Source organism: Crinia signifera, chromosome 3 (genome assembly GCF_055691185.1).
Source record: "Crinia signifera chromosome 3, ASM5569118v1, whole genome shotgun sequence".
NCBI classification, from domain to species: Eukaryota; Metazoa; Chordata; class Amphibia; order Anura; family Myobatrachidae; genus Crinia; species Crinia signifera.
The window spans coordinates 313634671-313659003 of record NC_139219.1 but is presented as its reverse complement, the minus strand read 5'-3'; the positions used below and the strand labels follow the sequence as shown (position 1 = coordinate 313659003).

The 24333-nt window shown below is 46.0% G+C and overlaps 1 protein-coding gene across 5 annotated transcripts in view; it reads left to right on the top strand.

Annotated features, from left to right (window-relative positions):
- The window catches only part of OPN5 (opsin 5), an 87244-nt gene that overhangs the window by 60733 nt on the left and 2178 nt on the right, over positions 1-24333 (top strand). For all 5 annotated transcript variants that reach the window (XM_083178656.1, XM_083178659.1, XM_083178657.1 and 2 more), the window contains 3 exons: positions 14037-14207; positions 17211-17545; positions 22567-22793. In XM_083178656.1, the coding sequence (XP_083034782.1) occupies positions 14037-14207; positions 17211-17545; positions 22567-22793 (733 nt within the window). The remainder of the gene's footprint in view (positions 1-14036; positions 14208-17210; positions 17546-22566; positions 22794-24333) is intronic.

Below are 24333 nucleotides of genomic sequence, written 5' to 3'. Positions count from 1 at the left end.
TTTCTTGCACACCGCGTCAAAATGTCTAGTTACGGCACCGCTTAACCCTGTGGGTGTTAACAATGTTCCCCATCCTCTGAACATGCAGTGAAATTTTGACTTTATACTCGGCGACTGCATGTACAGTGGGGGCCGGGGGACGTCACTGAACGATATTGTTAGCATTATCATTCAGTTTGTATGAACTAGATCGCTTGCCCGCGAATTTCGGCGATATAATTTCCAATATCGTCTGTTACCGATATGGTATAGTGTGTTTCCAGCTTAAGTGACGTACCTATCAATTATCGATAGCCGCAATAATAAGAATGCCCTAATGGGGCTACGTGTAAAGCCCACCATAAGCGATGTCTGTGGCCGTCTCCCACTTGCACTTGCATATAATGGGTGGGATGCTCTAACATCCGCGCCCCCTTACCGCCCCCTATCGCCGGCTACCGAATACATAATTATCGCATATGTTGAAACATATGCGATAATTATGGCAAAGGACAGCTCTTGCGTTAAGAGCTGTCCTTTGCGTTGAGTCAGCGGGTTCCATCAGGACCCGGTGGCTCCCCCCTCCCTCCCTTACCCGGCACTGTGCTGCTGCGGCGGGGGCGCTGGCTCTCCTCCTCCCTGCACCCGGAAGAGGATCATAGTGCAGGCAGGAGGAGGTCACAGGTTAGGGGGGGGGGTCGGTGCGGGGCGGCGAGGGGGTCGCGTTAGAAGCCCATAGGCTTCTATGGGGCATCGCCAAATTTTTCTGGCGATGCCCCCCGCCGCAGTAACCTGGTGGGGGATGCGTAGAGCATCCCAAAATGTGGTGAAAAACCCCGATAACGGGGTATTTTTGGGCGCGCCCTGCACGCCCAACCTGAAGTAAACCCCCCCTGGAGAGCATGAAACTCGCCAAAGGCGTTCGCTCCACGGGTGTGCACAAGCTCCAACCCCAACAATCGGACAGATTAGTGAATTTGGCCATCACTATCCCAGTCGTGCTCAAGTCATTTTGGATTTGTGAATATTTTGGATATGGGAGACCCAACTAGTACCAGTAATACTTCTTGCTGTTCGGTCGTATCCGTGACACGCACATTACGCACCAGTGAGATGAAAAACGGAATACATCATTACGTATTACCGACTCTCACACACTTCCCACGTCTTTCTGTATTGCAGTAGCATTAATTAATTGATGTTATATAGACACTCTATTTTCCAGTCACATAACCCCGCAGCAGCGACTGAGCTGGGATTACTGAGTGGTAGAGGCTGGAGGCTCTGTTATTGAACCCTAATATTCTCCAAATGTACCCGCCGCCTCCTGAACTAATGAGCCACTGCTTGTATCCCAGCCTCTACAAGCCCTGCATGCTAAGTGATCAGCTTGTTATATAATGCATAAATCAAATCTTGTCATTAAGATAAAAGGTCAAAATAGGACTGAATGATTTGCCTAATCTCAGCAATAATCTGCTTGTCTGACAACATACACAAATCCACTGGCATGGCAGAGCTTTTGTGAATTAAATGAGTGTAGACAGGACTATGGCCCTTATTCTGATTGGGTCGGAACCATCAGTGTATGAGTTCAGACAGGTGTACAGCCAGGTGTATGAATGTGTACAGGTATATGAGTGCCAACAGGTGTACAGGTGTATGGGTTCAGACAGGTGTACAGGTGTATGAATGTGTACAGGTATATGAGTGCCAACAGGTGTACAGGTGTATGGGTGTACAGGTGTATGAGTGCAGACAGGTGTACAGGTGTATGGGTGCAGACAAGTGTACAGGTGTATGAGTGTGTACAGGTGTATGAGTGCAGACAGGTGTACAGGTGTATGGGTGCAGACAAGTGTACAGGTGTATAAGTGTGTACAGGTGTATGAGTGCAGACAGGTGTATGGGTGCAGACAAGTGTACAGGTGTATGAGTGTGTACAGGTATATGAGTGCAGACAGGTGTACAGGTGTATGGGTGCAGACAGGTGTACAGGTGTATGGGTGTACAGGTGTATGAGTGCAGACAGGTGTACAGGTGTATGGGTGCAGACAAGTGTACAGGTGTATAAGTGTGTACAGGTGTATGAGTGCAGACAGGTGTATGGGTGCAGACAAGTGTACAGGTGTATGAGTGTGTACAGGTATATGAGTGCAGACAGGTGTACAGGTGCAGACAAGTGTACAGGTGTATGAGTGTGTACAGGTATATGAGTGCAGACAGGTGTACAGGTGTATGGGTGCAGACAGGTGTACAGGTGTGAAAGGGATTGGAAGACCCGCACCATAAATTTAATAGTAATAATTTTGGTACTTATGTAGTATCTGGGCTGCCGATTTTTTGATTGTATGCCTTAAGTTAAGGCATACAATCAGATGCGATGCGATGCGATATCGCATCGCATCGCATCGCATCGCATCCGATATCGGATGCGATGACCCGATTTTTCCATAGGAATCAATGTTAAAATGATTCCTATGGAAAAATGGGTCCTTTTCATACCCCTACTATCCAAGTGGGCATGGAGTTGGATATAAACCTGTGGCGAGCGTAGCGAGCCACCGAGCCCGAAGCGTGGCGAGCGAAGCGAGCCCCGCGAGGGGACGGTATTCGTCCCCTCGCGGGGCTCGCTTCGCTCGCCACGCTTCGGGCTCGGTGGCTCGCTACGCTCGCCACAGGTTTATATCCAACTCCATGCCCACTTGGATAGTAGGGGTATGAAAAGGACCCATTTTTCCCATTGAATTCCATGTTAAAATGGACTCAGTCCATTTTAACATTGATTCCTATGGAAAAATCGGGTCATCGCATCGCATCGCATCGCATCGAATCGCATGGTCGCATGCGATGCGATGCGATCTCCCGATCCGACCCGATTTAGAAATCGGCAGCCCAGATACTACATAAGTACCATAATTTTTGTTATTTTGTGGGTGGTTAAGATGCCCGCCTGCCAGGAGTTTTATCCAAATATAATTCCTGGCCTGCTAGGGTGCAGCCCCCTGACTTAATGTTTACGCACTTTGAACAAAGAGAAAGAAAAGAAATCAGTTTAAATGGGACGCACTCCTCACCCACGGTGTCTGTTTTAGACTTTTTATAAAAACATACCTAAAAATAGGTGTATATTTTATTAGTGTATATTTACACATTGACCTGACCGGTCATCATTTATATTCCAGGTTCTCAATTGTATTAATTGTATGCAACCTTTATGTATATATTCCCTTTACAAGGGATAAGAAGTAGCATAATTATTTAAAACAAGGTAAAGATATAGAAAGAAAAAGGTTTAATAAAGATTTAAAAATGTCTCTGTGATCTGTTTATTGCTGTATTAAACTTGCTTGATTTATTGCAAATGTGTCCAAATCTGTGTTTACTTTATAATAAAGTGAATTTCAAAGTCTGCTGTGTTTCGTGTTTTGATTTTATTTTCTATCAAATCCTCCTTTGACCTTTTATGTCATGAAAATGTAACATTTATTGGAGTTGTTGATTGATACAATTAATGGATCCGATATGATTTCCCGGCGGTCGGGATCCCGGCGGTCGGAATCCCGACACTGGAATCCCGACCGCCGAAATCCCGACAAGGGGGGGACATGGATCGCCCCCCCTTGCGGGCTCGCTGCGCTCGCCACGCAGCGGGCCCGGTGCCTCGCTACGCTCGGCACGCTATTTTATTCTCCCTCTATGGGTGTCGTGGACACCCACGGAGGGAGAAAGTTTCGGGATTTCGGCGGTCGGGATTCCAGTGTCGGGATTCCGACCGCCGGGATCCCGACCGCCGGGAAATTAACCGCATCCCACAATTAATATGTAAATCGTCTTATTTCTACACAAGTTTTGGTGTATTTATTTTGTCTCAAGGTGTGTATTTATATTTTCACCCAAACATGTAGGATATCAATTCTCTGAATGCCTACTATCCTGAAGTACAGTAGTGCGTCCTGAACATTGTGTGAAAGGGGTGCTTGCCGTTCAGCCTGGCACTCCCTTCTATTTAATGTTTAGGATCAGGGAGGATTCCCATGGGGGTGCGCACAATGTGTGAAGGTCACGGCTGTCCGTGCATATAAATGGGGATGTCAATTCGATAGTACACGGCTGTGATTCTAATCAGGGATGTAAATGTGTACAAAAACTGTATCTAAATACATATATATCAATCCATAAATGAGTTATATTCTCAAGGGTTTTTCACGTATTAGTATTAGATACTTTTAATTGTTTTTGCAAAAAGTGTGACTTCCCTGTATACACACAAGGAGATCACAGGATTGGATCGCAGTTGTGTGTCATAGATTTGTGCAGATCCTATTAATACTGGCATCCGCTTTGTGATTTGTTCCCCTCACATATGCACATTAATCAGTCTGATTCACTTATAGATGTTACTAATCTCATCGCATTTTGCGTACACATGGGGCAATCCAGAGATTGGTTCCTAAATTGGACGTGTTTTAAGCAATGTTTATTTCCCACTGCCTACATATAGGGTGATGCACAGGATGAGATTGAGAATGGTGGCAATTAAATACAACACGATGCCTCCACACCTTCTGAGCAGTAGCCGTGAGGTACCAGAATACTGAGAGTCGCGGATGTTTTATTACATTAAGCCGCGCTCACAGATATTGACACTTTATTAGTCAGGCAGTGGGGAATTGTTAGTGACGTGAGCACACAAAGCGGATGCCAGTATTAATAGGATCTGCACAAATCTATGACACACAACTGCGATCCAATCCTGTGATCTCCTTGTGTGTATACAGGGAAGTCACACTTTTTGCAAAAACAATTAAAAGTATCTAATACTAATACGTGAAATACCCTTGAGAATATAACTCATTTATGGATTGATATATATGTATTTAGATACAGTTTTTGTACACATTTACATCCCTGATTAGAATTACAGCCGTGTACTATCGAATTGACATCCCCATTTATATGCACGGACAGCCGTGACCTTCACACATTGTGCGCACCCCCATGGGAATCCTCCCTGATCCTAAACATTAAATAGAAGGGAGTGCCAGGCTGAACGGCAAGCACCCCTTTCACACGATGTTCAGGACGCACTACTGTACTTCAGGATAGTAGGCATTCAGAGAATTGATATCCTACATGTTTGGGTGAAAATATAAATACACACCTTGAGACAAAATAAATACACCAAAACTTGTGTAGAAATAAGACGATTTACATATTAATTGTATCAATCAACAACTCCAATGAATGTTACATTTTCATGACATATAGGTCAAAGGAGGATTTGATAGAAAATAAAATCAAAACACGAAACACAGCAGACTTTGAAATTCACTTTATTATAAAGTAAACACAGATTTGGACACATTTGCAATAAATCAAGCAAGTTTAATACAGCAATAAACAGATCACAGAGACATTTTTAAATCTTTATTAAACCTTTTTCTTTCTATATCTTTACCTTGTTTTTAATAATTTCGCTACTTATTATCCCTTGTAAAGGGAATATATACATAAAGGTTGCATACAATTAATACAATTGAGAACCTGGAATATAAATGATGACCGGTCAGGTAATAAAATATACACCTATTTTTAGGTATGTTTTTATAAAAAGTCTAAAACAGACACCGTGGGTGAGGAGTGCGTCCCATTTAAACTGATTTATTTTCTTTCTCTTTGTTCAAAAGGTGTACAGGTGTATGAGTGAGTACAGGTATATGAGTGCAGACAGGTGTACAGGTGTATGAGTGTGTACAGGTGTATGAGTGCAGACAGGTGTACAGGTGTATGAGTACAGACAGGAGTATGGGTGTACAGGTGAATGAGTATGTACAGGTGTATGTGTGCAGACAGATGTACAGGTATATGAGTGCATATAGATGTACAGGTGTATGAGTGCAGATAGATGTACAGGTGTATGAGTGCAGATAGATGTACAGGTGTATGAGTGTGTACAGGTGTATGAGTATGTACAGGTGTATGAGTGCAGACAGATGTACCGGTATATGAATGCAGATAGATTTACCAGCATATGAGTGCAGGTGTATGAGTTCAGACAGGTGTACAGGTGTAGGTGTATGAGTGTGTACAGGTATATGAGTGCAGACAGGTGTTCCGGTGTATGAATGTGTACAGGTATATGAGTGTCAACAGGTGTACAGGTGTAGGAGTACGAGTGCAGACAGGTGTGTAGGTGTATGAGGGTGTACAGGTGTATGAGTGTGTACAGGTGTATGAGTGCAGACAGGAGTATGGGTGTACAGGTGTATGAGTGTGTACAGGTGTATGAGTGCAGACAGGAGTATGGGTGTATAGGTGTATGAGTGTGTACAGGTGTATGTGTGCAGACAGGAGTATGGGTGTACAGGTGTAGGAGTACGAGTGCAGACAGGTGTGTAGGTGTATGAGGGTGTACAGGTGTATGAGTGTGTACAGGTGTATGTGTGCAGACAGATGTACAGGTGTATGAGTGCAGATAGATGTACCGGTATATGAGTGCAGATAGATGTACCGGTATATGAGTGCAGATAGATGTACAGGTGTATGAGTGTGTACAGGTGTATGAGTGCAGACAGGTGTACAGGTGTATGAGTGTGTACAGGTGTATGAGTGCAGACAGGTGTACAGGTGTATGAGTACAGACAGGAGTATGGGTGTACAGGTGAATGAGTATGTACAGGTGTATGTGTGCAGACAGATGTACAGGTGTATGAGTGCAGATAGATGTACCGGTATATGAGTGCAGATAGATGTACAGGTGTATGAGTGCAGATAGATGTACAGGTGTATGAGTGTGTACAGGTGTATGAGTGTGTACAGGTGTATGAGTGCAGACAGATGTACCGGTATATGAATGCAGATAGATTTACCAGCATATGAGTGCAGACAGGTGTATAGGTGTATGAGTTCAGACAGGTGTACAGGTGTAGGTGTATGAGTGTGTACAGGTATATGAGTGCAGACAGGTGTTCCGGTGTATGAATGTGTACAGGTATATGAGTGTCAACAGGTGTACAGGTGTAGGAGTACGAGTGCAGACAGGTGTGTAGGTGTATGAGGGTGTACAGGTGTATGAGTGTGTACAGGTGTATGAGTGCAGACAGGAGTATGGGTGTACAGGTGTATGAGTGTGTACAGGTGTATGAGTGCAGACAGGAGTATGGGTGTATAGGTGTATGAGTGTGTACAGGTGTATGTGTGCAGACAGGAGTATGGGTGTACAGGTGTAGGAGTACGAGTGCAGACAGGTGTGTAGGTGTATGAGTGTGTACAGGTGTATGTGTGCAGACAGATGTACAGGTGTATGAGTGCAGATAGATGTACCGGTATATGAGTGCAGATAGATGTACCGGTATATGAGTGCAGATAGATGTACAGGTGTATGAGTGTGTACAGGTGTATGAGTGTGTACAGGTGTATGAGTGCAGACAGGTGTACAGGTGTATGAGTGTGTACAGGTGTATGAGTGCAGACAGGTGTACAGGTGTATGAGTACAGACAGGAGTATGGGTGTACAGGTGAATGAGTATGTACAGGTGTATGTGTGCAGACAGATGTACAGGTGTATGAGTGCAGATAGATGTACCGGTATATGAGTGCAGATAGATGTACAGGTGTATGAGTGTGTACAGGTGTATGAGTGTGTACAGGTGTATGAGTGCAGACAGATGTACCGGTATATGAATGCAGATAGATTTACCAGCATATGAGTGCAGACAGGTGTATAGGTGTATGAGTTCAGACAGGTGTACAGGTGTAGGTGTATGAGTGTGTACAGGTATATGAGTGCAGACAGGTGTTCCGGTGTATGAATGTGTACAGGTATATGAGTGTCAACAGGTGTACAGGTGTAGGAGTACGAGTGCAGACAGGTGTGTAGGTGTATGAGGGTGTACAGGTGTATGAGTGTGTACAGGTGTATGAGTGCAGACAGGAGTATGGGTGTACAGGTGTATGAGTGTGTACAGGTGTATGAGTGCAGACAGGAGTATGGGTGTATAGGTGTATGAGTGTGTACAGGTGTATGTGTGCAGACAGGAGTATGGGTGTACAGGTGTAGGAGTACGAGTGCAGACAGGTGTGTAGGTGTATGAGGGTGTACAGGTGTATGAGTGTGTACAGGTGTATGAGTGCAGACAGGAGTATGGGTGTACAGGTGTATGAGTGTGTACAGGTGTATGAGTGCAGACAGGAGTATGGGTGTATAGGTGTATGAGTGTGTACAGGTGTATGTGTGCAGACAGGAGTATGGGTGTACAGGTGTAGGAGTACGAGTGCAGACAGGTGTGTAGGTGTATGAGGGTGTAAAGGTGTATGAGTGTGTACAGGTGTATGAGTGCAGACAGGAGTATGGGTGTACAGGTGTATGAGTGTGTACAGGTGTATGAGTGCAGACAGGAGTATGGCTGTACAGGTGTATGAGTGCAGACAGATGTACCGGTATATGAGTGCAGACAGGTGTACAGGTGTATGAGTGCAGACAGGTGTACAGGTGTATGAGTGCAGACAGGTGTACGAGTAGTAGTAGTAGTTTGTTTATTTATAAGGCGCCACAAAGTGTCCCCAGCGCCGTACATAGCAAACAAAAAACAAATTACAAGGTAACGTACAGGGTGTGTTGAAAAATACAGTATAAATAGGGGTATAGCTGGTAGAACTAAAATCAGCATCAGTTCAGAAGTACTGTAGGTGTCAAAATTGTCGAGGAGACTGAAGATGAAGTAGAGGAAGGGAAGAACAGGGCAGGAGCACAGGTGAGGTAAAGAGGTAGGGAGAACCCTACTCATAAGAGTTACCATACTAAAAGGAGGTGGGTGGACGAACGAAAAACAATAGGATAAGTAGGAACGGATGGGAACGAAGGCAGGATAGGAGGAGCAAAAGAGGTTAGGAGGAGGGATAAGCTAGTCGAAAAAAGTGGGTTTTGAGGGAGCGCTTGAAGGAGGTTAAGGAATCAGAAAGCATGATGGGTGGCGGGAAGTTGTTCCAGTGCAGGGGGGCAGCGCGAGAGAAGTCTTGGACACAAGAGTGGGAGGAGGTGATTAGGTGAGAAGTCAGTCGGCGGTCAGCGATGGAGCGAAGAGGACGGGAGGGAGTGTGGATAGAGATCAGTGAAGAGAGGTAAGGAGCGGTGGAGGAGGAGAGAGCCTTGTAGGTGGTGGTGAGGAGTTTAAAGAGAACTCGGAAAGGAATGGGGAGCCAGTGAAGAGATAGACAGAGGGGGGAGGTGGAGGTAGAGCGGCGGGAGAGGAAGATGAGCCTAGCAGCCGCGTTAAGAATGGATTGGAGAGGTGCAAGGCGGGTGAGAGGTAGCCCAGAGAGAAGGATGTTGCAGTAGTCAAGGTGGGAGATGGGATTGGTCGCGTCAGTGGAGAGGAATGGTCTGATGCGTGAGATGTTGCAGAGGTGAAAGCGGCAAGACTGTGAGAGAGCACGAATGTGGGGGGTGAAAGAGAGGGAGGAGTCAATGATGATTGCAATGAGTGCAGACAGGTGTACAGGTGTATGAGTGCAGACAGGTGTACAGGTGTATGAGTGCAGACAGCATACTTCCCAACATGACCCTCTCCAGTAGGGACACATTGCTCTGTTCCTGGACTTCTCTCTTAGGGCCTTATTTTGGTTCATTCTTTCTGACAAAATCCTTCTTAGATGGACAAAACCATGTGCACTGCAGGTGGGCAGATGTAACATGTGCAGAGAGAATTAGATTTGGGTGAGTAATTTTGTTTCTGTGCAGGGAAAATACTGACTGCTTTATTTTTACACTGCAATATAGATCTCACTTTGAAGTAAAACCCCACCCAAATCTAATTCTCTCTGCACATGTTACATCTGCCCACCTGCAGTGCACATGGTTTTGCCCATCTAAGAAGGATTTTGTCAGAAAGAAATAACCAAAATAAGGCCCTTAATGTAGGATTGCCATCACCTGTGGTGAAACACCTTTCTTATTAGTAAACCTGTTCAACACAGGTGATGGCAATTATACATTAACCCTCTGTCGGGCGCACCTCTGGTACTCCTGACAGGTGCCTGTTAGAAAATCGTCATTAGCACCGAATTAACTAAATTATAACGCTCTTAAAATGGTCAGTGACCATCAGGACGCACAAAGAGAATATTCAAATCTGATTCAAAAACCTCATTTGTGAAACTTGAAGCAAGTAAAACAAAAAATACTGAAGACCTGCCACCATTCAGATGACCATTAAAAGTAAGAATACTGGAAATATAGCACAGCAGATTCATTCTCACTCGGAGTCACTGTTGGAAAGCTCAGCGGTAGAGATGCATTGGCACAGTGAAGTGCAAGTTGGCAGACCGTATTTGCAGTGGGCAGGAAGGTGGCTTTGTGACATTTATGACATTCAAGCCCCGTGCACACGGGGGGATATATCGCTGAGTGATATATCGCTCGCGATGAGCGATATATCGCTCAGTGTCCCGTTTGCATCAGCGACCAGAGATGGTCGCTGATGAACAAGAATCTGCCGGGGGAGCCCGGCAGTGGAAATCAGCTGGTTTCAGGAGCATGCTCCTGCGACCAGCGATCACTACGGGGGAGAAAACGGGAGTGCGCACCCGGCGATATATCGCTGGTGCACACTCCCATCATGGGCAACATGGTCGTATTTCCCGTGATATTAGACAAATCGCCCCGTGTGTACATAGCCTTAGAATCCCAACATCCTTCTGTGTGACACATTTCTGCAGTACAGGTGATGAATCTTCGTGTGTCTGGAGGTGCGAGTTGGGGGGGACTTTTCTCAATCATCATTTGGGCGCAGAGGAGACCCCTGGACAAACAAAATGTTATAATTAGGTCAACAATTGAAAGGCCGACATGAGTTTTTCTTGTTCTTTTTTTTGTCCCGAACGTCAACATGGACACAGTCAAAACTCACCGCGTCCCCTTGCACGGCTCGCTGCGTTCGCCATACTTCGGCCATGGTGCCTCGCTGCGATCGGCACACTTTTTTATTCCCCCATTACGCTGTAGCGGGCGCTAGGGTATGAGATACAGCCTGTCGGCACATTCCATAATCACTCGCCTTACAAATTCGCACAACAGAGATCAGTTCTGAATAACCCCCATTGTACACAGAGATCAGTTCTGAATAACCCCCATTGTATACTTTTACACAGAATATGCTGCTACATAGACCGCTGTAGCTGGCTTGCAAATCCACACACTTCCCCCTATCAATATAAGTTCATTCCAAAAACAAATAGGTCCGCCTGGAGTTGGATCTATTAGACTTCTATAATAATGACCCTTAATAAGAGCAGTGCCCCAGGAATTCTGCAGATACTTGTATACAATGATTGCATCAGTCTGTCCAGATATTCATGTTGCCTCAGGTGGCCTCCATCATAATAATCTAGTTTCTTCAGGGAACAGATATTTCTCTGGAATATTCAGTACATTTCACATCTTATGGATTTATCTGGCCCAGGAAAGGTTGGAGGTTTCCCGCGAGCCTTGTTACTAGCTGCGCTAACCTTACACCCGTTCTTGCTGTGTTTGTCAGAACAGCGGGAAAAAGCAATCAGAATGATTTGTGCGCCGGCAGAAGAAATACTTATACACCACAAATGATTGCATCTAGCTGGAGATCCTCTTTGTAGTTCTGCTGCAATATTGTTGACACTTGGGGATAAAACAATATGACAATATATAAATGATGATAAAACACTGTAGGACAAAACAGAAAATACACACAGTACAAGCAGCGTGACCAATACTGCCATCTAGTGTACAGTATGTAGAACACATTTAAGTGTCGGTCTGTAATGAATAAAAAACTCCTGTCTGCTGAGGTGATTGGGGTCTTGTGTGCTATTCATTAGCACTGACGTACTCTGGGCCTAAGTTGCACCTCACACATCACAACACAGGTTGGGTCTGATTTTGGTTCACTTGCAAAAGCAAATTCCCTCTCTAATGGACAAAATCATGTGCACGGCAGGTGGGGCAGATGTAACATGTGCAGAGAGAGTTACATTTGGGTGTTTTGTTTCAGTGCAGGATAAATACTGGCTGCTTTATTTTTACACTGAAATATAGATATCAGTTTGAAGTACAAACCCCAACCAAATCTAACTCTCTCTGCACATGTTACATCTGCCCCACCTGCAGTGCACCTGGTTTTGTCCATAAGAGAGAGAATTTGCTTTTGCAAGTGAACCAGAATCAGACCCTTTGTCTGGTTGTACAGTTGCACCATTTTCCTGGATTTGCTCCTAACTTCATATGAGGCCAGTGGAGGCAGAGGTGTTAAGGACTGAACTAATATAAAGCACAGAGTGATCACTGAGGTGTGAGGCTCAGGGTTGCCTACCTGACCCTCTCCTTCAGGGAGAAAATGCTCTGTTCCTGGACTTCCCTGGTAATGTAGGATTGCCAGCACCTGTGGTGAAACACCTTTCTTATCAATTACCTATCTCACCACAGGTGATGGCAATCATACATTACCAGGGAAGTCCAGGGACAGAGCATTGCATCCCTGAAGGAGAGGGTCAGATAGGCAACCCTGATGTAAGCAATGATCGGACTGGGCCAAAATAATTAGAATACTCGGTGTACCGCTGATGAGTCTATATATACCTATGCTGAGTCTATATATACCTATGCTGAAGTTGTGCCAATTGCCCCAAGGGCGTAACTACCATAGGTGCAAAGGGTGCAGCTGCTATGGTGCCCAGAGGAGAAGGGGGCCCATCTTTACCATTTAAGTAATATGTTTTACATACTGTACATTTATCATCATCATCAGTTGCTAAATAGAGGGGCCCCTTAAAAACCTTTGCTATGGGGCCAACAGCTATCTAGTTACGCCTCTGAATAGCCCCATTTTGCGCAGCACAGACTTTTCAACTTATCCGCGCCAAATGTCACACCAAAAACCTTCACAAAATGTTCCCCTTATCGGCATCACTAATGCGACACAGTGCACAAGTACCCTGAGAACTGATGCTGGCATTACTTGTGGCTTCTGTGCGCCACCTAATAGCTAATCTGGGTACAAAGGCCAGAGAGCTGCGCTGTGCCTCACGCCGCACATCCTCTGTTTATTCTGCGACTGATTGCCAATAGTGATGGTAAGTACTGTACCTGGGACACGATGGGTGAAATGTATGGCACCTATCGTACATACGCTGGTCGATGTATTCTTCGTATGTATGCGTGTGAGTCATAGGGGAGAATTGACTAAGATGGGAGTTCTGCTGAAGATTGGATGTTGCCCGTAGCAACCAATCAGGTTCTGGGCCAGATGTACTAAGCTTACAATAGAGAGTGATAAACAACCAACCAATCAGCTCTTGCCTGACATTTTTCAAACACAGTCTGCGACATAGCAGGTAGGAGCTGATTGGCTGGTTGTTTATCACTCTCCATTTTATCACTTTTGAAGCTTAGTGCATCTGGCCCTTTATCTATTATCTTCTAGAACAGGGCTGGGCAATTGCGGCCCTCCAGAAGTTGATGAACTACACATCCCAGGATGCTTTGCATTAGTTTTGCTATGTGGCCATGCTGAAACTGATGCAAGGCATGCTGGTATGTGTAGTTCATCAACATATGGAGGGCCGCAATTGCCCAGCCCTGTTCTAGAAGGTGCTAAATAAAAAAGTAGAATCTTATTGGTTACTATGGGAGAAGGCTCATCTTCAATAGAACTCCCATCTTTACCAATAGTGTGTACGTGCCACGAATGGGGGAATTAGTCACAAAAGGGAGGGAACGGCAGAAATGGGCCGGTAAACGCAGGTGTGTTCACGATGTGGGCCTAATTCAGACCTAATGAAAGTCCTGCAATTTCGCAGGCTGGGCAATCATCGATATACTGCACATGCGCGAGGCCATTCTGCTACTTTTTTGATCACTGTTGTCTGTCTGGGGATCACGGTGGGCCTAGTTTTATGTGGCGGTCTGGAGCTACAGCTCCATCCACCCCATTGCTAATCTGGCCCCTGACTTACGTCCACTGAAAGAGAGAACTGTTCCTTCTATACGCCTGTGTAACGTCTGGACTGACTTCTCATTGCAGTGACAGGCAAGCCCTTCTGCATAGTGGCCTTCTTCAGCCACCGCTGGATTTTTGGCTGGAGTACCTGCCAGTGGTACGGATGGGCCGGCTTTTTCTTTGGCTGCGGAAGTCTCATAACATTGACCGTTGTCAGCTTTGACAGATACCTGAAAATCTGCCATCTGAGGTATGGTAAGTAACAGCTGTCATTTATTTATCAACGTATATTTATATAGCGCACACATATACCGCAGTGCTGTACAGAGAGATTAATTTGTATTCGCCGCAGTGGAGCAACACACACACACACACACATGCACACCCACTTGGGCACACGCACAGACAGATAGCGCCTTGGTTCTTAAGCTCAGGGTTGTCAGGTAGCGATGGTAACTACTACGCCAACTGTATCGATATTTTAAATCCCAACACTGAACAGATGTTTCTTAAGGTGGTACTTGTTTCCTAGAACGGCCACACCGATTTTGATCGGGTCGGATCGGGTCAGACCAAATCGCATGCGATGTGACCGACGCTATGGACCCGATTTTTACATTGAATCCAATGTGAATAGGGTCCCTGGGAAACTATTTTACATTGGATTCAATGTAAAATTGTCCCCAGACCCCAATTTTAACCCCCCTGATGGCTCAAATGCCCCCATTGTGAACGGCACCCAACGATTGACGCCAACCCAAAGCGTGGCGAGCGTAGCGAGCCCGCGACGGGCGGCGGTACGCGTCCTCCGACCTTTTCATACCCCTACTATCCACGCCGGCGTGGAGTTGAGAATATAAAGTGTGGCGAGCGCAGCGAGCCACCGAGCCCGAAGTGTGGCGAGGGGACGCGCATTACTTCACAGTATACGCGTCCCCTCACGGGGCTCGCTGCGCTCGCCATGCTTCAGGCTTGATGGCTCGCTGCGCTCGCCACACTTTATATTCTCGACTCCACGCCGACGTGGATAGTAGGGGTATGAAAAGGTCGGAGGACGCGTACCGCCGCCCCTCGCGGGTCCGCTACGCTCGCCATGCTTCGGGTTGGCGTCAATCGTGGGGTGCCGCTCACAATGGGGGGGGGGGGGGCAGTGGCAGAAATCCCGGAGGCAATGGAGTCATCTGCCGCGGGGCGCCAGGCTTAAAGGGGGCACTGGCTCCATTGCCTCCGATGTTCATTAGTGCCGCTGCCTAAGGTATACAGCACAGTGCAGGCGCTGTGTGTGCCGCCCCCCCTAGCCTTGTGCGGCGTGCATTCCCCGTGTGCGCAGTGTTCGGGTGGGGGGGCGACCCCCCTCCCCCGTGCGTGCAGTGTTCCGGGTGGGCAGCCCCCCTCCCCCTTAGCCCTGTGCGGCGTGCATTGGTGCATTCGGGCGGGCGCCCCCCCCTTCCCCGTACCCGTGCGTGTAGTGTTGCAGGTGGGCAGCCCCCCTCCCCGTTTGCGGGTGGGCAGCCCCCCCGCAGCTCCCCCTCCCCGTTCCCTTGTGTGTAGCGGCCGCATCGCCGCTCCTCCCTGAAGTCTCCTGAGGAGGACTGAGCCAACAGTGTCACTGTCAGTGACAAAGAGCCGGGAGGTCGTGCCGCGGAGACAGCCCACCTCACACAGCCAGTGTGCATGTGAGGTGACTGTCAAGAAAGAGCCGGCAGCTGGGTGGGAGATGCTGCAGCGCAGGAGGGTGAGTCTATGTCACCCTGACATCCTTTCTTTGTCTCTTTCTCCATAATTCATTCTTTCTTTCTCTCTCTCTCTCTCTCATTTTTTCCCCCTCTCTCTAGCTTTGTGTGTGTGTGTGTGTGGGTGTGGGGGGGGGGGGGGCACCAACTTTAGTCTTGCCTCCGGGCTTCTTCAACAAACTTACGCCACTGGGGGGGGGGGCATTAATTTATAGGCATGACGGGGGCATATACAATGAGAAATGGCCCATATTGGCCCATTTGCCATTGTTAGCTATGTAAAAAGTGCTTAATCGCGTCCATCGCATCTTGTGCCATTATAATGGCACAAGACCGACGCGATGAACGCGATTACAATGTTAAAAATATTTTAACATTGAACCCTATGGCAAAATCGGGTCCATCGCGTCGGTCACGTCGCGTGCCATGTTAATGCACGCGACCGACGCGATCAACGCGATTTTGCCTTTGCCGGCAAAATGGACCTGATTTCAAAGGAAATCGGGTCCATCGTGTACCTTAAGTTAAGGTACACGATCACTCCCGATTGTGGCCGTTCTAGGAAACAAGTACCCTTAAGGTTTTGCTCTCAGTGGTCGATTTAAGTAGAACCGATATTAACTGAAAATTGTATCACTGTGAGCCTGATTCAGGAGTGCTCGCTAGGCAACGTAAATACGCTGCCCAGGCAGATCCAGTAATCTGAGAAAATGTTGGGACCGCTAGAGAAATAGTTGGTTTCTATGCTATATACCTGCTGCTTAATAGGATGAAGTGGTGATGATCACCTATTTCACCAGCAGAAGAAGCTAAAGAAAGGGGGGTACTTGTTTCCTAGCACGGCGCCCATCGTATGCCATCGCATACCACTTATTAAGGTATGCGATGGGGTCTAAATACCCGCACTGTACAATAATCGCATCGCATGCGACCCGATTTTTATTTGTACAGACACCCTGATGGGTGATTACTATGTTAAATGCACCCCCATTGTTAATGCCACCCCCACTATGAATGCCAACCCGAAGCATGGGCGGGGCGGCGGTACGTGTCCTCCGACTTTTTCATACCCCCACTATTCACATCGGTGTGGAGTTGATTTTACATAGTGTGGCGAGCGCATCGAGCCACCGAGCCTGAAGTGTGGCGAGCGCACGCGGAATACATGTGAAGTAATCCGCTGTGCTCACCTCACTATCTAATGTGCTCGAAACGCTTCGGGTTGGCGTTGATAGTGGGGGTGGCGTTAACAATGGGGGGGCATTTAACATAGTAATCACCCATCAGGGTGTCTGTACAATTAAAAATCGGGTCGGATCGCATTGCATCGCATGCGATTGGGGCGCATGCGATGCGATACGATCGATACGATGGCATAAGATTAAAATCGTGGGCGCCGTGCTAAGAAACAAGTACCGAAAGGGGTTATCACTGCTTCATAAATACACCCTTAAGCATGACTGAAATGTTCATTACGGCCCCATACTTTAATAAAGTATTTTGTTCCGTCTGTTCGTGTCTGCAGGTACCTGGCTGAAACGGCGTCACGCAATCATCAGCCTGGTGATAGTCTGGGTCTATGCATCGTTTTGGGCCACTCTGCCATTGGTTGGGGTGGGTAACTATGCCCCGGAGCCGTTTGGAACGTCATGTACTTTGGACTGGTGGCTGGCGCAGGCCTCTACAAAGGGGAAGGTCTTTGTACTGAGTATATTTTTCTTTTGCCTCATTTTCCCCACCCTGGTGATCATCTTTTCATACGCAAAGATCATTGCCAAGGTCAAGTCTTCTGCGCAGGAGGTGGCGCACTTCGACACCCGCAATCAGAAAAACCACACGCTGGAGATCAAACTGACCAAGGTGAGACTCATTGCTTAAACTAACTTCTGTCCCTCCTGTGGCCGGACATGTCTTGTTCCCAGTATTATCTTGGGCGATATGGCGCCAGTGCCATATATCCGTAGTAAACCAGTGCCATATTTAAATACTTAATAATTATTTTTTTTTTTAAACCTGTGTCAACGCTTCCATGTATGGACCACTGTTATGCCAACCAATTGAGAAGAGATGAGAGATGAGATTATCTTTATTGTCATTACCCCACTGCAGGGCAACAAAATTAAGGCCCTTATTCTAGTTCACTCTTTCTGACAAATTCCTTCTTAGATGGACAAAACCATGTGCACTACAGGTGGGGCAGATGTAACATGTGCAGAGATAATTAGATTTGGGTGGGGTTTTACTTCAAAGTGAGATCTATATTGCAGTGTAAAAATAAAGCAGCCGGTATTTACCCTGCACAGAAACAAAATAATTAACCCAAATCTAATTCTCTCTGCACCTTTTACACCTGCCCCCCTGCAGTGCACATGGTTTTGTCCATCTAAGAAGGATTTTGTCAGAAAGAGTGAACTAGAATAAGGGCCTAAGTTTTAACATCTTCCGTAATTCAGTATATGGCAAAAACAAACTTAATCACAGTACATAAAACATTATTTCAATCAGTACTTACACTACCCAGAATTTAAAGCTACAACTGCTGCAGGAAAAACACTATTCCTCAGTCTGCTTGTCCTATTTTTAAAACATCTAAAACGCCTACCAGAAGGCAGAAGTGTGAATTAACACTGCGCTGGGTGAGTCAAATTCTTTACAATATTATTTGCATGGCGCTTACAGCGTTATCGCTGAATAGCTTCCACCGCTGGAAGTGTGGTCCCTACAATCCACTGGGCCGTTTTAACAACCCTCTGTAACATCTTATGCTCCGCAACTGTGCAATTACCATACCATACTGTAACACTGTATGGTATGGTAATTGCATAACATCAGAATATTTGCTGACAACTGATGTCTTTTTAGCACCCTTAAAAAGAAAAGGCGTTTGTGGGCCTTCTTCACTAAACTCTGTGTGTTCGCTGACCGAGAAAGGTCCTCCCTCCCATCTATCTGGATAGGAACAACCTTTTTACCTTTCTCCCTTCTAAAATCAACAATAATCTCTTGTTTTGCTGATATTAAGTGACAAGTTGTTGTCACCACACCAGGCAACAAGAGATTGTATCTCTTCTATATAAGCTGTTTCGTCATTATCACTGATGAGACCTACCAGTGTCTTGATGATAGAATTTGATGGATGAACCAGAAGTGGACTTAACACACAGCGCTGCGGTATCCCAGCGTTTAGTCTAATAGTAGTAGAACTATTGGTTCCTGATCTAACCACTTGCGGTCTGTTAGTAAAGAAATCCACTATCCAGTTACACGTTAAAACATTTATTTCTAGTTCAGTTAGTTTGATAGCCAACTTCGCCGGAATCACTTTATTGAATGCTGAACTAAAATCCACAAACAATAGTCTAGCATGTGTATTGTTTTTGTCTAAATGAGACAGTACCGAGCGCAATAACAAGGAAATAGCATCCTCTGTGCTCCTGTTCTTACGATATGCAAACTGATAAGGATCCAACAGAGGAGAAAGACTATGCTTCAAATGCACCAATACCAGCCGCTCAAAGCATTTCATGATAATCGGCGTAAGTCTTACGGGACGATAGTCGTTCAAACCTTTTGGTCTAGCAATCTTAGGTAACGGAATAATGGCCGTGCTCTTAAAACACAACGGAACTATTGCACTGGACAAAGACAGATTGAATAAATCTGTAAAAACCCCTGCCAACTGCTCCGCACATGCCCCAAGAACACGCCCCGGAATGCCATCCGGCCCAGCCGACTTGCCTGCATCAATCTGGCCCAATGCAGCACAAACCTCCTGTGATGACAATATAAGGGGCTGACCACTTAGACGCAGTTTGATCTCGCAGTTGTCTCTATCAAAGCGCGCATAAAAGTAATTCAACTCGTCAAGAAAAGATTGCTTTTGCAATCCCCTTCTTCATATTTGACCTAGGTATATTATAGGCTTGTGCATCCCCATTTCGAAAGGCCATGTTACGAGCCCTTAACAGAAGCCGAACCTCGGCAGTCATCCAGGGTTTCTGATTGGGGTACACAATAATCTGTTTCCAGGACGTAGCCTCCCCAATATTTATATTGATATAGTCCAGCACTGCAGCAGCAGCATAGGTGTCAATGTCCACATGTAGACCATCGATAACCTGTGGCACAAATGCATTCCAATCAGTATGCACAAACTTCTTCTGCAGCTCAGCCTCCGCCCCACTTGGCCAAACCTTAATGTCTCTCACCACCGGCTTCACTCGCTGAATGAGTTGAGAGTACTTAGGAGTGAGAAATAAGGAACGATGGTCAGACTGTCCCAGATGAGGAGGGGCCACTGCAGAATAGACTCCAGCAATATTTGTGTGAACATGATCCAGTATGTTATCCCCCCTTGTATTACAGGTAACATGTTGTTGGAATTTTGGTAGCACGGTTTTTAAATTAGTATGGTTAAAGTCCCCGGCAATTATAAATGCCGCCTCCCGATAAGCAGTCTGCTGCTTGCTAATAACCATGTCGACCATAAGGTATCGACCTATTGACCTAGACACTTTTGACCTGTTGTCTGAATACTATGGAGACAGCAGGAAGCCACAGACTGAGATTTATATAGTGGAAGGAGCAGGGTCCTCAGCAGCACAGAGTACAGACTTACAGTATATGTTAATGAGGCAGACGGCATCTAATCTGCATGAATAAGTGATCTGAGTGCTCTCGGGTTCAGCATCACTATAGGACAGCTGCATGAAGTGCGATCATGGAATCCAGCCGCAATATTCATACAAGGAATCATTCCCACAGAGATCCTGGCCTCTGCACAAATAGTAACAGTATCAAACGGACCCGTACAATGGCATAAAAGAATATTTGCTTATCTGGTATGATGCCAGCGAGAATGGAGAGGTAGGTAATGCCCAACCGGTTTCGTCCCTTTGGGCCTTATTCTAGTTCACTCTTTCTGACAAATTCCTTCTTATATGGACAAAACCATGTGCACTGCAGGTGGGGCAGATGTAACTTGTGAAGAGAGAATTAGATTTGGTTGGGGTTTTGCTTCAAAGTGAGATCTATATTGCAGTTTAAAAATAAAGCAGTCAGTATTTACCCTGCACAGAAACTAAATAACTCACCCAAATCTAATTCTCTCTGCACATATTACATCTGCCCCCCTGCAGCGCACATGGTTTTGTTTTATCTAAGAAGGAATTTGTCAGAAAGAATGAACTAGAATAAGGCCCTTTATCTCTGGGACTTCCTCAGGGGTTAGAGATGTTCTTTTATGCCATTGTATGGGTCCATTTGATATTGTTACTATTTGTGTCTTTTTGTGTTTTAAATAAATGTACTTAACCATGAGTGAAAGAAAAGTTTGTGAGTCATCATTCATATTCTTTGACAAATGGGCAGAAAATCTCAAATTCTGCCAGGGTATGTAAACTTATCAGCACAACTGTCTATATCTTCCAACTTATCTGGTCTTTATGGTCTTTAATGACCTATTAAAATCATAGCTGTCTACCCTCCTGCATTCTGCAGGAGACTCTCTCAAATAGCAGCAATCTCCCTCTCTCCCCCATTAGTCTAGCAATCTCCCTCATGTCACCTAGTCCACATTACACTGTTACATCACAGTTACCTACCCTACTGCATTCTGCAGGAGACTCCCTGACATAGCAGCAATCTCCCTCTCTCCCTCATTAGTCTAGCAATCTCCCTCATGTCACCTAGCCCACATTACACTGTTGCATCATAGTTACCTCCTCTCCTGCATTCTGCAGGAGACTCCCTCAAATAGCGGCAATCTCCCTCTCTCCCCTATTAGTCTAGCAATCTCCCTCATGTCACCTAGTCCACATTACACTGTTACATCACAGTTACCTCCTCTCCTGCATTCTGCAGGAGACTCCCTGACATAGCAGCAATCTCCCTTATTAGTCTAGCAATCTCCCTCATGTCACTGAGCCCACATTACACTTTTACATCATAGTTACCTCCCCTCCTGCATTCTACAGGAGACTCCCTGACATAGCAGCAATCTCCCTCTCTCCCTCATTACTCTAGCAATCTCCCTCATGTCACCTAGCCCACATTACACTGTTACATCACAGTTACCTCCTCTCCTGCATTCTGCAGGAGACTCCCTTAAATAGCAGCAATCTCCCTCTCTCCCCCATTAGTCTATCAATCTCCCTCATGTCACCTAGCCCACATTACACTCTTACATTTTTTGGGGAAAATGGAACGAGAGATAGATACATTTACATTGAATCATCAGCACCATCTCCCAGCACGTTACCAAGTATAGTATCTCTTACTAACTGCTTTGGGGCTCATCTACATTTGGATATAAGTCATTTTAAAAGATTCCTATCAGATGCAGCAGTACACACCCACGCTTCTAGGTGCCACGTTCACAATCTCTTTTCACAATCTTTCCATATATGGAACTAGACACGCCCTTTGGGTGAAGCATGACACAACCCCCTCAATGGGGCGCTGTGCAAAATTCTAGTTACAACTATAATCTCCCTGAAACTAGTTTTCAAAAGTAGGCAAAGTATAAGTAAAATGCAAATCAATTTGTTTTCAAACTTTCAAATGTTGATGTTGATCAGGTAACTTAGGTCGGCAGCAACATAATGGTGTCCTTCTTTAGCCTTAAAATCACCATATAAACTTGAATTGAAATGTATGTTATGCTAGTAAAACAAGATTGTAGTACAGGAAAATGTGACTTTCAGAATTAGTGTTTTTTTTAATATATTTTTTTCCATTTTATTGTATTTAAAGCATGATGAAATTACTAGTATTTTAAGTCCTTTGGTTCTAATGAGTGATAAAATGATTTCCTGTCTTTTCTTATTGTAACTGGAATTTGCATGTTATTACAAATGTGCATTTTCTCTTTCTGCCACAAGGTGGCAATGTTGATCTGTGCAGGGTTCCTCATTGCCTGGATCCCATATGCCGTTGTGTCCATCTGGTCTGCATTTGGAACACCTGATTCTGTTCCACTAGAATTTTCTGTGGTACCAACACTGCTTGCCAAATCAGCAGCCATGTACAATCCCATCATTTACCAAGTCATCGACTACAAATTCCCATGCTGCAGGACGGGCAAGTCACTGCAGAAAACCAACTCCAGGTAGGACATCTGTCACACATTATTAAGGCTCTCACTTGCTGTATCCCCTTGGTGCTTCTCATTCATTAATTAACCATACAACATAAATAATACAGTAGTTTAAATAAGAGTCAATGGCGCCTTTCTCGCCATTGTGTTTCTAAATTGCATTGTACTGTATGTGATTTATTTCCAAGATTCTAGCATTTATTAAGTAAATCGTATTAAGTGTGATTGGTTGCTATGTCAAATTGACATACCCCAAAGGTGATGTTGCCCATAGCAACCAATGAGATTCTGTCTATAATTTCTCTATTGCATCTTCAAAAATGATAGACAGACTTTGATTGATTGGGCAACATCATTGTTTCCGCATTTTTATAACCTTTAGTAAATTGACCCCTAAGACTGGATTGTAGAGGATTAAAGGAAATGTCAACATGGTTGTAATATCTGGCCCTCAAGGAGTGCTGGCTCCTTCTCAGTGACAGGTGCTAATGTCACACTGCAGCAACTGGCTCCCCTTACTGCGGAGGAGTCTGAATTGTGGTGTCACTCCTTGGAAGAATGCCACCCAGGTGCTGCCCACACCCCCGTGGGACACCTCTGTCTAACTGTTACCCTTATTCTGATTCTGACTCTAAGCTTAGTAACCTTCATTTGAACCCAAATGCTGACTTTATCCCTAAAGGCTCCCTTACATTATGCGATTTGGGCACGATTTTGCCCGATTCGGAAGAATCGGGCCGTGAAATCGTCCCAAATCGCATATGGTGACATCCCCTCCGACCCGATGCGCGGCCCCGTGCGCATCGGATCGGAGATGGGAGGTCGGACGGGCTGCACATAAGATTTGCTAAATCTTATGTGCTGCCCGGAGCCGTGCTCCCCCACAACAGGGGACCTACCAGAGTCAGGCGCAGGGAGCCGGGCAGCATCAGCGGGAGCAGGGGCGGCGGCGCAGAGTACCAGGGAGCCGGGCAGGAGAAGACGCTGCAGCAGCAGCACTTCAACAAAAAAAAGGGCCATACAAACGCATAGGAAGCCATTCATTGGCTGAGACCTCTCTCAGCCAATCAGCGATTGGCTGAGACCTCTCTCAGCCAATCGCTCATTGGCTGAGAGAGGTCTCAGCCAATCAATGGCTTCCTATTCGTTTGTATGGGGTTTTTCTTTTTTTTTTGGAAGTGCTGCTGCTGCATCGTGTTCTCCTGCCCGGCTCCCTGGTACTCTGCGCCGCCGCCCCCCCTGCTCCCTGCCCAGCGGCTTCCTGCCCGGCTCCCTGCACCCCGACCCCCCCCCTGCCCACTCTCTGTTTGCGGGCATATTCCTGCTGCTGTCCCCGCTCCCATTGTCCCTGCAGCTTCCCGGGAGTGGCATGTGATAAATCGCATGCGATTTATCACATGCAAAACTTGGCACATGAAGTGCCATCGCATGTGATCCCTCCCGGGGAGCTGCTGGGACAATCGGGTCCGACTTGTCGTTATGACAAGTCGGACAAATGTAAGGGGGCCTTTAGTCTTACGCCAATGGTGACCCTTACCCTAATACTGACTCT